Source organism: Scardinius erythrophthalmus, assembly GCF_964197995.2.
Source record: "Scardinius erythrophthalmus genome assembly, chromosome: 5".
Classification (NCBI taxonomy): domain Eukaryota; kingdom Metazoa; phylum Chordata; class Actinopteri; order Cypriniformes; family Leuciscidae; genus Scardinius; species Scardinius erythrophthalmus.
The window spans coordinates 1493072-1511655 of record NC_138225.1 but is presented as its reverse complement, the minus strand read 5'-3'; the positions used below and the strand labels follow the sequence as shown (position 1 = coordinate 1511655).

Genomic DNA, 18584 nt, shown 5'->3' with positions numbered 1-18584 from the left:
TATCTATCTATCTATCTATCTATCTATCTATCTATCTATCTATCTATCTATCTATCTATCTATCTTCGAAACTAGTCGAAATTATGACTTTATGTTTATAACTTCGTCAAAACTTCGACTTTTTAATCAAATTATTGATTTAATGACATTTTAATGTCTTAATTTCGACTTCTTATGTCATAAGTAACGATGTTTTGGAATGGTCTATGGCTAAGCATGATTTTTTTGTTGGCATGCAAAATACATGGTAGGGCTGGTGAGATATATTTATGGCCAGTGCATTTTCTAAAATTATCTGAAATTATAATTTTGTGGCAAATATCTCTATATTTAAACACTGCTCATGCCGCGCTCAAGGCCCCGCCCACAGACACGCCCATAACCGCGCCCAGAGCCACGCCGTTAGACACGCCCACTCAGCGCTCTCTGACTGGAAATAAACGGTCGTTCTGCTCAGTTCACTCACGAGTCACACATGAAACATCTCACGCTCATCTTCTCTTCATCTGTCCTGATAGGAATCATAATCATAATCATAATCATAATCATGTCTTCAAACTCAACCCTCACAACCATGAGACGGACTGTTGAGCAGCTCAAACTTGAAGCCAGCGTGGAGAGAATCAAAGTAAGTAACTGGACATCTCTTCAGTTTATTAAGTGTACAATATACGACACGGTCTCAAAACAAATTTTAGTTTATTTCATATAAAACAGTCTTTTAATTCTAATGTTGTCTCTAGTATGTATGTTTGTTTATATTGGCAGCATATGAGATGAATAACCACATCATTACATCGCTGCTCTCAACGGTGTTTGTTTGTCTAGTATTAATAATATAATGTTGTTTCAATGTTTTTCCTTAGCATTCAAAACGAGCAGAACTGTGTAGATGTGATAATTTCATGACAATATGACAAAAGATAGCTATGGCAGATACTAATATGGTCACCAATTTATGTGTGTATCCCTAAAAATAATACTAATAAAAAAAACAGACAGAAACTAATATGATATAATAAAGAGAAACATTGACATTTCTGAACAGAAACAGAACAGTTATGGTGGTCATTGCGTGACAAATGAAATGTTTTTCCCACTTTTTTTGCAATAGAGGAAACATTTGAAATGACGACATGGAGCAGAAAAGCTGTAGAAAGACTTTATTAAGCCTTTTTTATTCTGAGATGATTCACCAGTTATCATTCATCCCCCAAACAACGAGTCTCTTCTGATGGATCACAGGCACAAATAGCAAATAATATGGTCAAATGCACATAATCTTGACAACCTTTAAAAAGAGTTGAAAACTCTTTCGATATCTTTAGTTGTTGATGTCAAAGGTTGTGTGTCCATCAAACTCTCCAGTATTTGACACAAATTCATCTGTCATGTGGAAATATCAAGTCAAATTAGACATGGACAGGTTGGTCTTTGGTAAATCGTAGTTATGACATACTAAATAGTCGAAATTATGACATTCAGAATTATGACATAATTTCAACTTTTTATCTCAGTATGACTGACATAATTTCGACTTTTTTTATCTCATAAATATGACTATGACATAATTTTGACTTTTATCTCATAATTATGACTTATAATTATATATTATGTCATAATTCTGACTTTTCATCCCAATATCGACTTTTTAATCTAATAATTATGACTTATTATGCCATTATGACTTAGTATGTCATAATTTTGACTTTTTATCTCAATTTTAAATGTTTATCTCATAATTATGCCTTATGTCATTATAACATAGTTTGTCATATTTTAAAGTTTTTATCTCATAATTTCGACTTTATAATAATTACAACTAATGTCATAATTAAAGTCCCCCTGCAGTCAATAATTTAATCCCTTAAAACTCATCTTTAATAATCAAAATTACACGGTTTTTTTCCTGTGAAAATAATTTCTTCATGCCTTAAAATAGCTTAACTGTAACTCTACACTCGTGCTTCATTTAGTATACGTGGCTTCATGAATATGCAAATTAATGTGTTAATGTGTAGCTTAGGTTATGTTACACAAACCACGTTCCCGTTCATCATCTCAGAGTCAAATCAGCATCCTTAGAAACGCTTGAACATCATAGAAAGTCAGTGGAGAAAAGCCCCGCCCACATGTGACGCGGGAAACGGGCGTTTTTGAGACTGTCTTTGGTTCACTGCAGTTTTAAAGAGAAAATACTCAGCAATGCTGTCGACTCATGAATTTACACATATAAACAACATTAAACACTTGAGTTTCACCACAGGGGGACTTTGACATTTACCAAAGCATGACAAACTCAAAGAAGACATGACCCAGCCTGCATCACACATGGGTTCGTTGTGATGATTTCTAATGTACAGTTCGATCTGTGTGTGTTTGTGATGCAGGTTTCTCAGGCGGCTGCGGATCTCCAGCAGTTTTGCCTCCAGAACGCCAGTAAAGATTCGCTACTGGTGGGAGTACCGGCGGCCAGTAACCCGTTCAGAGAACCTCGTTCATGCACACTTCTGTAGACTCAAGGTAGACCACACACACAAGCAGATTCACATCAACACCGGGACACAACGGGCAGGACAGAGATATGATTCAAGAGACATCATGAGCAATCAGTGAGGTTCTATAACTCTAGGGTTCAAAATCAATTTTAAAGACGCTTTATACCAAAAAGTTTCTATATACTATACATGGCTTAGTATGACATCATTTTGACTTTTTATCTCATAATTTCGACTTTATCATAATAACGACCTGGTATGTCATAATTATCACTTGTGTTGTTATGACTTAGAATGTCAATTTCAAATTTTTATCTCATAATTTCGACTTTATCATAATAACGACCTGGTATGTCATAATTATCACTTGTGTCATTATGACTTAGAATGTCAATTTAAAATTTTTATCTCATAATTTCGACTTTATCATAATTACGACTTGGTATGTCATAATTATCACTTATGTCATTATGACTTAGCATGTCAATTTCAAATTTTTATCTCATAATTTCGACTTTATCATAATTACGACTTGGTATGTCATAATTATCACTTATGTCATTATGACTTAGCATGTCAATTTAAAATTTTTATCTCATAATTTCGACCTTTTATCTCATAATTTCACATTTTTATCTCATAATTTTGACCTTTTATCTCATAATTTCAAAATAATGAAAGGAGCGAGGACTCAGATGCAGAGTTGATGGGCTTTATTTTAATAATAAAAATAAAACAAAAACTACCCCGAGGGGGATGACTTGACTTGACTTGACAACATACCATGTACAAATGACATCCAAACAACAACGAACCAACACAGGACTACAAACACAGGGAGAATAAATAGGGAGCAAACAAGGCAGGTAACGAGGGAGGACAGGTGGGGCAAATGAACCAATCATGGTTCACCAAGTGGTTCGATATTGAACTCTAGGGTTCGGACTCAATGTTAAAGAGCCTTTATGCCAAAAAGGTTTCAGAAATGTCTTAAATAATTGCGTCATACTTTCATGTTTAATGGATATTGGCATTTAATGGATATTTAATGGATTATACCGGCATTGCTGTGTCTGCTATTCACTTTCATAATGTAGCTCAAGATTAATCTCATAATTATGACTAAGTACAGTATGTCATAATTTTGTCTTTTTATTTCATTATTATGACTCATCATTATGACTTAGTATGTCAATTATGACTGTTTTAATTTTTTCTCATTATTATGACTTATGTTATTATGACTTAGTATGTCATAATTATGGCTTATTATGTCATCATTTTTGACTTTTTATATCATAATTTCAAGTTAATCATAATTATGGCTTAGTATCTCATAATTTCGACTTTTTATCTCATCATTTCAAGTTTATCATAATTATGTCTTAATATGTCGTAATTATGACGTGTCATAATTTCGACTTTTTATCTCATTATTAAGACTTGTGTCATTATGACTTAATATGTCATAATTATGGCTTATTATGTCATAATTTTGACTTTTTATTTAATAATTTTGACTTTATCATAATTACGTCTTGGTATGTCATAATTACGACTTTTTATCTCATAATTTCAAGTTAATCATAATAATGGCTTGGTATGTCGTAATTATGACTTCTGTCATAATTACGACTTTTTGTCTCATTATTAATACTTATGTCATTATGACTTAGAATGTCATAATTTTGACATTATCATAATTATGACTTCGTAATTTCGACCATCATACGACTTTTTATGGCATAACTTTTTACTTTTTATCATGTTACAGAAAAAAAACGTTACATATAGTCTCTGGATTCATGTAGATGTTGTCAATATATGTATTTGTCCTGCAGCTTCTCTCTGTTTAAATATGCAGTAATTTAGCCCAGAGATCCTCCATAGTCATACGCAGCTGTGTGGGATATTATTATTTTTATCCCGGAGCGCTGGGCTTGCATCCGGCTCCGTGTTTGGGAAGTCTTGCTTTTACATCAACAGGAAGTTCAGTTTACACGCGTGTCGAGGAAGTCCTGAGATAGTGGACTTATGCATTTCACTCTGTGCATTCTGTATTGTGCGTTATGTAATATGCATTGTGTTCTTATATAACACACACGTTTTATTGTGGCTCAAATGTGACTTAAGGAAAGTATGAGTTGATATTAGTCTCGACTGGAAACTTCTGCTCTTGACTAGCATGAGTTCCTCCTCTGTGGCTCGATGCTAAACTTAGCTTTGGACGAGATGTGTCGTAACATGTCTGTCTTTTCTGCAGATTTAGTCAGCAAACTGCAAGTACTGAATGTGGAACAGAGGAAAAAGAGTCGGTCACACAAACATTAAAGTTATTAACTCTCTCAAACTCCATAAAATCAGTCCCAATGTTGGGAGAGGTGATTTTTAGCACTTTTTAAACCCATCAACATGTCAACAAAATCCTTTATCCCTGAAACACATGTTTTTAGGCTGTGTTCAATCCCTGGACAAAACCCTTTTTATTCATTTAACACTTTGCATTTTTTTAAAGGTAAACAAAAATTTTGTTTTAGAGATTTTGCAAAAATAGATTTTAAAAAGCTGATATAGTTTTCCATCAATTTTAAATATCCCGAAGCTCGCCTCCAAATATTCATGCATCTCTTTTCCATACTGTTCATAATGGCCATGAACATATCCTATCCAGAGTCATATCCACTAGTTATTGATATTTTATGATGCTTTTTTTGTTGTTACCCTAAACATAGTTACGTCTTGTTATGTCATAATTATCGCTTACGCCATTATGACTTAGTATTTCATTATTTACAATTTTTATCTCATAATTTCGACTTTATCTCATAATTTTGACTATCATAATTATGTCTTGGTATGTCATAATTATCGCTTGTTATGACGTAGTATGTCATAATTTAACATTTTTATCTCATACTCTCAACTTTATTTCATAATTTTGACTATCATAATTATAACGTCACTATGATTTATGCCATACTTTTGACTTTTTATCCCATAATTTAGACTTTATAATAATAACGACTTGGTAGGTCATAAATATCTCTTATGTCATTATTGCTTAGTATGTCATAATTAATTTTTTTTATCTCATACTTCCAACTTTATTTCATAATTTTGACTATCATAATTATAACATGTCACTATGATTTATGCCATAATTTTGACTTTTTATCTCATAATTTTGACTATCATACGATTTTTTATGTATTGATTTCTCATATTTATTCGTCTTTCTTTCACAGGAGGGAAGAGGCAGAGGCTGATTTTAATGTTATAGAAGTGCAACATCATGAGAAATATTGTGCAAGTCTGAGAATGTTCATGACTACAAATTTCTTTTGGTTTTTATATTGTGCCAATTATATGAAACTGAAGCATTGAATTGTATGAATGGATTTATCTTTTTAATTTTCATTAATGTAACATAATCATTTAATTATTCCAAAAGAATTAGAGAGATTGTGTTGTTTTTGTCAAATTAAGTGCGTTAAGTATTGTGATTTGTCTGATCAATGAAAAAAACTGTTGATTGAAAAGAAAATAAATAAATATTTTGTTTAAAAATACAAGTCTTGGCGAGTCAAAGTATATTAAATTAACATGCAGAATTAGAAGCACAAACCTCTATACAGTGGCTCCACAAACACTGGTAAATATGAGCAAAATTTGTTTTTGTCATTTCTCCTCTTAGTCTTTCATTCAAAATATTCACAAAATTCTAACCTTTAATTAAAGTCAAATAAAAAAACTTTAATTTAATAAAAAAAATAAAAAAAAATTCATTCAAATAAATAAATAAAATTTGATTTAAATAACTACAAAAATAAAAATAAATAAAATAAAAATAAAATAAATACAGTTGATAAAACTAAATAAATAAATACAATTTGATTTAAATAAATAGAAATGCAGTGTAAAAAATAAAAACGTACAATTGTATTTAAATAAAATAAATAAATATAATTAATACGTTTGATTAAAATAACGTAATTAAATAAATAATATTTGCAGCCACATAAATAAAAACATTTAATTAAAATATATAAATAAATAACTAAAATAAATAACTTGATTTTTGTAAATAAATTAGACAAAACTAAATAAATAAATTAAATTTTATTCAGATACACTCACTGAAAAAAATGATTCGTTGAATTTAATAAAAAAAATTTATGGTAAGTGGTTGCACACAATTGATTTTAGCTACATTTAAACAAATGTATTAAGTTGAACTTATTAAATTTTAGTTCAACTTAATGCATTTGTTTAAATGTAGCTTAAATCAATTGTGTGCAACCACTTACCATAATTTTTTTTTATTAAATTCAACGAATCATTTTTTTCAGTGTAAATAGTATAAAATGTCAAAATAAATGTACATGTATGTATTTTGCACATTTATAATGTTACATTTTCACAGTTTTAATCAGGTCTGACTCTCTGCACGTGACAGATCCAGCGAGGCCTGCGAACTCTCTGTGCAGGAGATGCTGTTCACAGGCTCATTTAGCGCAGGCTTCCGCTTGAGTTGTGGTTCTGTAGATGAGGTCTGATCTGAGTTCTGGAGACGTTCTGAGAAGGAGAGGATAGACTCGATGCTTTTCTCTCCAGGGGAAATTAATGAACTGAATGCATGAAAATACCCTGTTGCTCTGGTGATAATCAGTCGATCTGGGTGGACACAAAATGACTTCTGTAACAATTATGTCTTCTGTGACCCTTCATGCCACTCATTAACTGTACAACTGACTTTATAACACACAATTCTGACTTTATATCACGAAATTGTGACTTTATAACTCACAATTCTGACTTTATAACTCACAATTGTGACTATATCACGAAATTGTGACTTTATAACTCATAATTACGACTTTATAACTCACAATTATGACTATATCAGGATATTCTAACTTTAACTCGCAATTATGACTTTATATCACGCAATTGCAACTTTATAACTCACAATTACGACTTTATATCACGAAATTGTGACTTTATAACTCGCAATTCTGACTTTATATCTCGCAATTCTGACTTTATATCTCGCAATTCTGACTTTATAACTCACAATTGTGACTATATCACGAAATTGTGACTTTATAACTCATAATTACGACTTTATAACTCACAATTATGATTTTATATCTCGCAATTATGACTATATCAGGCTATTCTAACTTTAACTCGCAATTATGACTTTATATCACGCAATTGTAACTTTATAACTCACAATTACGACTTTATATCACGAAATTGTGACTTTATATCTCGCAATTATGACTATAACTCACAATTGTGACTATCACGAAATTGTGACTTTATAACACGCAATTGTGACTTTATCACTCATAATTACGACTTTATAACTCACAAGTATGACTTTATATCTCGCAATTATGACTTTATATCACGAAATTGTGACTTTATATCACGAAATTGTGACTTTATAACACAAAATTGCGACTATGTCAGGCTATTCTAACTTTAACTCGCAATTATGACTTTATATCACTCAATTGTGACTTTATAACTCACAATTGTGACTATATGATGAAATTGTGACTTTATAACATGCAATTGTGACTTTAGAACTCACAATTACGACTGTATCACGAAGTTGTGACTTCATAACACACAATTGCGACTATATCAGGCTATTCTAACTTTAACTCGCAATTGTGACTTTATATCACGCAATTGTAACTTTATATCATGCAATTATGACTTTATATCACGAAATTGTGACTTTATATCACGAAAATGTGACCTTATATCTCGCAATTATGACTTTATATCTCGCAATTATGACCTTATATCACGCAATTGTAACTTTATAACTCACAATTACGACTTTATATCACGAAATTGTGACTTTATATCTCGCAATTATGACTATAACTCACAATTGTGACTATCACGAAATTGTGACTTTATAACACGCAATTGTGACTTTATCACTCATAATTACGACTTTATAACTCACAAGTATGACTTTATATCTCGCAATTATGACTTTATATCACGAAATTGTGACTTTATATCACGAAATTGTGACTTTATAACACAAAATTGCGACTATGTCAGGCTATTCTAACTTTAACTCGCAATTATGACTTTATATCACTCAATTGTGACTTTATAACTCACAATTGTGACTATATGATGAAATTGTGACTTTATAACATGCAATTGTGACTTTAGAACTCACAATTACGACTGTATCACGAAGTTGTGACTTCATAACACACAATTGCGACTATATCAGGCTATTCTAACTTTAACTCGCAATTGTGACTTTATATCACGCAATTGTAACTTTATATCATGCAATTATGACTTTATATCTTGCAATTATGACTTTATATCACGAAATTGTGACTTTATATCACGAAAATGTGACCTTATATCTCGCAATTATGACTTTATATCTCGCAATTATGACCTTATATCTCGCAATTATGACTTTATATCTCGCAATTATGACTTTATATCTCGCAATTATGACTTTATAACTCACAATTCTGACTTTATATCACGCAATTATGACTTTATATCACGCAATTATGACTTTATATCTTGCAATTATGACTTTATATCACGAAATTGTGACTTTATATCACGAAAATGTGACCTTATATCTCGCAATTATGACTTTATATCTCGCAATTATGACTTTATATCTCGCAATTATGACTTTATATCTCGCAATTGTAACTTTATAACTTACAATTACGACTTTATATCACGAAATTGTGACTTTATAACACACAATTCTGACTTTATACCACGAAATTGTGACTTTATAACTCACAATTGTGACTATATGATGAAATTGTGACTTTATAACATGCAATTGTGACTTTAGAACTCACAATTACGACTGTATCACGAAGTTGTGACTTCATAACACACAATTGCGACTATATCAGGCTATTCTAACTTTAACTCGCAATTGTGACTTTATATCACGCAATTGTAACTTTATATCATGCAATTATGACTTTATATCTTGCAATTATGACTTTATATCACGAAATTGTGACTTTATATCACGAAAATGTGACCTTATATCTCGCAATTATGACTTTATATCTCGCAATTATGACCTTATATCTCGCAATTATGACTTTATATCTCGCAATTATGACTTTATATCTCGCAATTATGACTTTATAACTCGCAATTCTGACTTTATATCACGCAATTATGACTTTATATCACGCAATTATGACTTTATATCTTGCAATTATGACTTTATATCACGAAATTGTGACTTTATATCACGAAAATGTGACCTTATATCTCGCAATTATGACTTTATATCTCGCAATTATGACTTTATATCTCGCAATTATGACTTTATATCTCGCAATTGTAACTTTATAACTTACAATTACGACTTTATATCACGAAATTGTGACTTTATAACACACAATTCTGACTTTATACCACGAAATTGTGACTTTATAACATGCAATTGTGACTTTATAACTCATAATTCTGACTATAACTCACAATTACGACTTTATATCTCGCAATTACGACTTTATATCACGAAATTGTAACTTTATATCTCACAATTACGACTTTATATCTCGCAATTACGACTTTATATCACGAAATTGTAACTTTATAACTCACAATTACGACTTTATATCACGAAATTGTGACTTTATAACTCATAATTACGACTTTATATCACGAAATTGTGACTTTATAACTCATAATTACGACTTTATAACTCACAAGTATGACTTTATATCTCGCAATTATGACTATATCACGAAATTGTGACTTTATATCACGAAATTGTGACTTTATAACACAAAATTGCGACTATATCAGGATATTCTAACTTTAACTCGCAATTATGACTTTATATCACGCGATTCTGACTTTATATCACGAAATTGTGACTTTATAACACAATTGTGACTTTATAACTTACAATTGTGACTATATCACGAAATTGTGACTTTATAACATGCAATTGTGACTTTATAACTCATAATTACGACTTTATAACTCACAATTACGACTGTATCACGAAATTGTGACTTCATAACACACAATTGCGACTATATCAGGCTATTCTAACTTTAACTCGCAATTGTGACTTTATATCACGCAATTGTAACTTTATATCATGCAATTATGACTTTATATCTCGCAATTATGACTTTATATCTCGCAATTATGACTTTATATCACGAAATTGTGACTTTATATCACGAAATTGTGACTTTATATCACGAAAATGTGACTTTATAACACAAAATTGTGACTATATCAGGCTATTCTAACTTTAACTCGCAATTGTGACTTTATATCACGCAATTGTGACTTTATATCACAAAATTGTAACTTTATATCACGCGATTCTGACTTTATAACTCACAATTCTGACTTTATAACTCACAATTACGACTTTATATCTCGCAATTACGACTTTATATCTCGCAGTTATGACTTTATATCACAAAATTGTGACTTTATTAGGGATGGGCGTATCGATACAAAGTATCGATACATCGATACTGACGTAGAGTATCGAAAGTATCGATACTCAAATAAAAATATCGATACTACAGTTTTTTTTTTTTTTACCAGTGATTTTGTTTATTTGACAAGAAGTTTAATGCATACAATATGCATTGAAATGGATGAATAACCTATGTTTAGCAAATAATTGTGTAGTATAACTATTTTCCTGCTTATCTGAACACACGCAAATGCTGCAAGTCAGAAGCAATCAATCACAGAGAGTGTTCACACACTGCCGACAATGCATTCAAACAGGGATGTGTTTCCCAAAAGTATCACAAGAAACCATTGATGCTTTTGGGAAACGCAGCCCAGAACAATGCTTAACAGAAGACAGAAAAACATCACATGTTTGAGCTATTTCACAATAAACTAATTTAAATTGTAGCCTACATAGTTTGTGCAAATAAATTGTTTTTTGAATGTTAAAAGTTCATAGTTCTATTCTGTAACTAATTTTAATATAAATCATTCACTGTCAGAATAAAAAGGTTGCATTTTATGGGTGCAACAGCCGGTCACTGGCAGTCCCTTATGGAAATTAACATTACAGTGATCATAGTTCAACTAGGCCAATAATATTTTGTAGATTTCCATGGTTACCACTACAAGTAAACATTGTAATCACGTGTAAATAAAAATATAATCTAATAAGTTCTAATTACGGCGTATATTTAATGTTAAAATACCTTTAATATATAATGTTAAGTGGGTATCATTACCCATTTTAATCTTAGTAATTCAATAATTTAAGAAATTTTCAAATTTAAAAATTCAGTTTAGAGGTATCGGTATCGGTATCGATATCGGCGATACTGGCCTTGAAAGTATCGGTATCGTATCGAAAACAAAATAAGTGGTATCGCCCATCCCTAGACTTTATAACACAAAATTGCGACTATATCAGGCAATTCTGACTTTAACTCGCAATTCTGACTTTATATTACACAATTCTGACTTTAACTCGCAATTCTGACTTTATATTACACAATTCTGACTTTAACTCGCAATTCTGACTTTATATCACGCAATTCTGACTTTATATCTCGCAATTCTGACTTTAACTCGCAATTCTGACTTTATATCTCGCAATTATGACTTTATATCTCGCAATTATAACTTTATATCTCGCAATTATGACTTTATATCTCGCAATTATGACTTCATATCTTGCAATTATGACTTTATATCACGAAATTGTGACTTTATATCACGAAAATGTGACTTTATATCACAAAATTGCGACTATATCAGGCTATTCTAACTTTAACTCGCAATTGTGACTTTATATCACGCAATTGTAACTTTATATCACGCGATTCTGACTTTATAACTCACATTTCTGACTTTATAACTCACAATTACGACTTTATATCTCGCAATTATGACTTTATATCTCGCAATTACGACTTTATATCTCGCAATTATGACTTTATATCACGAAATTGTGACTTTATATCACGAAATTGCGACTATATCAGGCAATTCTGACTTTAACTCGCAATTCTGACTTTATATCACGCAATTGTAACTTTATATCTCACAATTATGACTTTATATCTTGCAATTCTGACTTTATAACTCACAATTCTGACTTTATAACTCACAATTACGACTTTATATCTCGCAATTACGACTTTATATCTCGCAGTTATGACTTTATATCACAAAATTGTGACTTTATAACACAAAATTGCGACTATATCAGGCAATTCTGACTTTAACTCGCAATTCTGACTTTATATTACACAATTCTGACTTTAACTCGCAATTCTGACTTTATATCACGCAATTCTGACTTTATATCTCGCAATTCTGACTTTAACTCGCAATTCTGACTTTATATCTCGCAATTATGACTTTATATCTCGCAATTATAACTTTATATCTCGCAATTATGACTTTATATCTCGCAATTATGACTTTATATCTTGCAATTATGACTTTATATCACGAAATTGTGACTTTATATCACGAAAATGTGACTTTATATCACAAAATTGCGACTATATCAGGCTATTCTAACTTTAACTCGCAATTGTGACTTTATATCACGCAATTGTAACTTTATATCACGCGATTCTGACTTTATAACTCACATTTCTGACTTTATAACTCACAATTACGACTTTATATCTCGCAATTATGACTTTATATCTCGCAATTACGACTTTATATCTCGCAATTATGACTTTATATCACGAAATTGTGACTTTATATCACGAAATTGCGACTATATCAGGCAATTCTGACTTTAACTCGCAATTCTGACTTTATATCACGCAATTGTAACTTTATATCTCACAATTATGACTTTATATCTCACAATTACGACTTTATATCTCGCAGTTATGACTTTATATCACAAAATTGTGACTTTATAACACAAAATTGCGACTATATCAGGCAATTCTGACTTTAACTCGCAATTCTGACTTTATATTACACAATTCTGACTTTAACTCGCAATTCTGACTTTATATCACGCAATTCTGACTTTATATCTCGCAATTCTGACTTTAACTCGCAATTCTGACTTTATATCTCGCAATTATGACTTTATATCTCGCAATTATAACTTTATATCTCGCAATTATGACTTTATATCTCGCAATTATGACTTTATATCTTGCAATTATGACTTTATATCACGAAATTGTGACTTTATATCACGAAAATGTGACTTTATATCACAAAATTGCGACTATATCAGGCTATTCTAACTTTAACTCGCAATTGTGACTTTATATCACGCAATTGTAACTTTATATCACGCGATTCTGACTTTATAACTCACAATTCTGACTTTATAACTCACAATTACGACTTTATATCTCGCAATTACGACTTTATATCTCGCAATTATGACTTTATATCACGAAATTGTGACTATATCACGAAAATGTGACTTTATAACACAAAATTGCGACTATATCAGGCTATTCTAACTTTAACTCGCAATTGTGACTTTATATCACGCAATTGTAACTTTATATCACGCGATTCTGACTTTATAACTCACAATTCTGACTTTATAACTCACAATTACGACTTTATATCTCGCAATTACGACTTTATATCTCGCAATTATGACTTTATATCACGAAATTGTGACTTTATAACACAAAATTGCGACTATATCAGGCAATTATGACTTTAACTCGCAATTCTGACTTTATATCACGCAATTGTAACTTTATAACTCACAATTATGACTTTATATCTTGCAATTCTGACTTTATAACTCACAATTATGACTTTATATCTTGCAGTTATGACTTTATAACACACAATTGCGACTATATCAGCCTATTCTTTTTATCACACAATTGTGACTTTATAACTTGCGACTGTGACTGAAAGCTTTCATAGGTTTCCACAATCATGAACAACCAGGAATGATCAAAATGCCTGGAAGAGTCACTGAAAAGGTAAAAGTCATGGAAATGTCTACATCTTTCTAAATGAACCCAGCATGATCAGCTTTACATGCTTCACTCCGGGAATATGGAGATTAGTGTTTATATAAGATCCCTATGCTGTGCTTCTTTGTTCTTTCCAAATTTATGCATTTGAATATTGTCCACCTTCTCAGGTCCACAATGCAAATCTTGTGTGGTTGTGTTGTGACACACGTACATCAGCTCATCAATCATTGTTAATGGTGAATAATAGGGTTCTTTATAAACAATTGTCCATAAACCCAATCATGAACATTTATAGCAGGATTCAGTGTCAGTCTTTGGTGTCTCTTTCTCTTTCCACATGAGCAAGCATAAAAAAAGCATTTTTAATATGTATTTCCTCAGAGAATATTTCCTCCAGGCATTGATAACCACAGATAACATATGCAACAAGACCACACAATATACAGTAATATTATCCACTAATATTTGAATACTGTGTATATAAATAGTGTATACTGTGCATATAGTGTGACTTTGCTGAGTATAATATAGCATAAATGGAAATCTGGAATAATACTGCTAACTGAAAAGTAGCATGCAAAAAATAAATAAAAAAATCAGTATGAATAAACTACAATATTAGATAAATAGAGGCCCTAAAATATTTAGACACCTTTGAACACTAATTATATATATACAGTATATTATATTATATACAGTCAAACCAAAATTTCTTCAACATTTCTCACATTATCATCAGTTTATTCGCTATAGTTTAGAAAATGGTGATAAAATATGAGCAGAGCTCAGTTGATATTTGACTGGTTTTGTCCGTCCTTCTGTTAGACTGTCTCACACATGAATTATGTTGAATATCTGACAGCTGTTAAATTTAACTACACAATTAGATAATACCAGTTTAGCTCAACCAATCACCAAGCAATGCTTCATTTTGTTCAGTCTGTGTGTAAAAAGAGCATTAGCAATTAAAGACAACACACTTCAGCAAAACATGATCAGCTCAAAGTGTCCCAATCATTTCTGTATTATAAATGTCACAGGTAGTCTCTGTATGAAGAATATTTGGGTATAATATGTCACAGTTTACTTTATTCTGCTCTCCTCACTTACATTAATGAACTATAATATCGTGCACACACTAGTAGAAAAATATAAAAAATGATATCTAGTGTCTGAATAATTTTTGGTTTGAATAGTGTATATATAGACGCCTCTTTAACTCCCCCTGCTGGAGGATCTTCTGCACTACCGCTGTGATTTGTGCGCATGCGCAGTGAGTCATCGCGAGTTCTAGTGGGCGGGGTTTGTTTGAGCGGCTGCGAGCAGCGGCATCAGATCCGCCGTGAGTGTTGATGGGTGTGTGAGAGTCTCCGTCCGAAACACACACACATACACACTCACACACACCGCTCAAAATAACCCGGGGAGACGATAAAGCTCATATACGACAGCCTCTCCGCCGGGAGAGGAGGAGCAGGAGGGTTTTGGGTCCTGAGCGGGCTCGTTGTGCGGGGGGCCATGGCGCGGGACTATGATTACCTCTTCAAGCTGCTCATCATCGGGGACAGCGGTAAGGAAACAGCGGGGATGAGAAACGGAAACAGGCCTCAGTCGCTTACAACGACATTTACATTCACTATAACGACCTAACCCGGGCTTTTTGCGCTGGATACACACGTAATGCAGACTTTGAGTGATTTGACAGCTTATAAATGACATTGTTATTGTTTCTGCTTTAACTGATGTAATGGGCCTGTCAACTGAGTTTAGAGTCATTCAGTCTGGGTGTGTTCTGAAATTCATTTTTTATTATCTAATAAGGTAGAATATGAATATGTTACACTGATTAGCATATTATTTGAAGTGTATGTGACAGAATGTGCAGAATGTGTGTATGAACATCAAATGTGGTGTTAAATATTAAGCATTTGATTTATGAGGAGACATTATTTTACTTAATGTTGAGATGTTGGCATGTAATGACACACACACACACACACACACACACACACACACACACACTTTCTCTCTTACACACACACACACACACACACACACACACACACACACACACTCTCAATTCAATTCTCTCTCTCACACACACATTCACACTTTCTCTCTCACACACAAACACTCACTCCACTCACTCTCTCACACACACACACACACACACACACACACACACACACACACACACACACACACACACACACACACACACACACTATAAAAGCACAGAAAGAGCTCATGAATGTCATGTAATATGTTTTCGGTGTAAAGCTGTGAACTCTAATGTCTGTGTGTCCACAGGTGTCGGCAAAAGCAGTTTACTCCTGAGATTCGCTGATAACACGTTTTCGGGTAGGATCAACACGTCACATGTGCTTTTAACAAACATTAACTGTGAAAGAAGATACAGAGCCACATTACTGTCACTAAAACTGATTACTAACACACTCACACTCACACACACACACACACACACACACACACACACACACACACATACGGACACTGCTGTAGGTCATGCTGTTCTACATAATTTAATGCTGGTTAATGTAAGAAAGGTTACAGCGAGTAATAAAGCTTACAAATCTATGAAAAATAAGTATATCCATTGAGATGCATGCAGATTTATGGAGGGTTATGCTAAAAATCAGGGCTGCACGATATTGAAGAAAAATGAGATAAACTTAAATTACCTTTAAAATATATTTAAAATTATATAACCTACATATGCGTTTCACATTCTTATTGTGACAGTAAAACATCCCTACAGCTTCTGACAGTGAACATCAGTGTTTTACTGTATATAATTAGTGTTATTTTAACATCAGTGTAAACCTCGGGGTTCAGGTTATCCTACATTAGGGTTATTAACAACACAAACTCAATAATCAAATGTAAAAATAAAACACTGATTAGTTTTCACTGTATGAATTAAATATATCCTGATTCTTATTAAAGCTACAAAAGTTATTCAGCCGAGAGCTTGTCTTTTATTCATGACCCCAGTTATTGCAAGCCGTTGCGATAATATACATTATATATATATTATATTTTGATCATTTCGATATATTGTGCAGCCCTACTCAAAATAATCAGCAGCATTGAGCTTATTTCCAGGATGATTTAGTGATTTTTATGCTGATTTCTGTGTCGTTGCAGGAAGCTACATCACCACGATCGGCGTGGACTTCAAGATTCGCACGGTGGAAATAAACGGGGAGAAAGTCAAGTTGCAGATTTGGGATACAGCCGGACAGGAGCGATTCAGGACCATCACCTCCACGTGAGTCGCATTAAACTGATGCTTTCTGAAACCGTGTGCTAACCACACGCGGCGCGACGCGCGATATAAGGTTCTTCTCCATGTTAATCAGTGTGTGTCCTATCCAGCCGCGACGGCGACACGCGATGATTCTGTTTTAGAAACGGTTTCTATTTTTCTGCGACGTCGCGCTGGAACAACAAACACAAAGTGTGGCGATGATGATCTCAGGTGCTGTTTATGTACTTTATTTAATGTTAAAAGCGTGTCATGTGACTCTGAATATCATTTAGTGCTCCAGCTTTGAGGCTGTAAAAGCAACAGTGGATAATTCACCTCAGATCTTCAAATTAAACAAATGGAAACAAGAACGTTCAAACTGTGAACAAACAAGTGTATTCTTTGACAAAGATTGTTTTAGTAACTCAGTAGCCTATGTGTTTTTAATAATGTTTAAATGGTGTAATATTAGTGAATTTGATTATGTAGCGACTTATCCATTGTCTTGAGAGTGCCGTCGAGATTACGCTCTGGTGCCGTGAGACTCCGCCCACACGCTGTTCTGATTGGCTGACCCCGCCCACTCGCTGTTCTGATTGGCTGACCCCGCCCACTCGCTGTTCTGATTGGCTGACCCCGCCCACACGCTGTTCTGATTGTCGGACCCCGCACACACGCTGTTCTGATTGGCTGTGGGTTTTGATTGATTTTGACGCATCTCACAGCCGCGTCACGTCTAGTGTGGACAAACTATTTGTCGCTGGAATCTTGGACACGGTGAAACATGTAGTTTTGAGAACAGCGTCGCATTAGTCTTAATGAGATGTTCATTTACAT

At 32.8% G+C, this 18584-nt stretch overlaps 2 protein-coding genes across 2 annotated transcripts in view; both read left to right on the top strand.

Annotated features, from left to right (window-relative positions):
* Positions 1–461: 461 nt before the first annotated feature.
* On the top strand, positions 462–6060 carry gng10 (guanine nucleotide binding protein (G protein), gamma 10). Its single transcript, XM_081365461.1, has 3 exons — positions 462–628; positions 2391–2523; positions 5744–6060. The coding sequence occupies exons 1-2, from the start codon at positions 476–478 to the stop codon at positions 2514–2516; spliced, it is 279 nt and encodes a 92-aa protein (XP_081221587.1). The 5' UTR covers positions 462–475; the 3' UTR covers positions 2517–2523; positions 5744–6060.
* A 9733-nt stretch (positions 6061–15793) lies between these two features.
* The window catches only part of rab35a (RAB35, member RAS oncogene family a), a 36284-nt gene continuing 33493 nt past the window's right edge, over positions 15794–18584 (top strand). The window contains exons 1-3 of the mRNA XM_081364664.1: positions 15794–16046; positions 16787–16837; positions 17645–17768. Of these exons, the coding sequence (XP_081220790.1) occupies positions 15995–16046; positions 16787–16837; positions 17645–17768 (227 nt within the window). The 5' untranslated portion in view covers positions 15794–15994. The remainder of the gene's footprint in view (positions 16047–16786; positions 16838–17644; positions 17769–18584) is intronic.

What these genes read in the sequence shown, in the direction of transcription:
- gng10 (XM_081365461.1), top strand. Translation starts at nt 476, where the DNA reads ATGAAACATCTCACGCTCATCTTCTCTTCATCTGTCCTGATAGGAATC. An exon ending in CCAGCGTGGAGAGAATCAAA is followed by an intron (nt 629 to 2,390) that starts GTAAGTAACTGG and finishes TTTGTGATGCAG; the next exon opens with GTTTCTCAGGCGGCTGCGGA.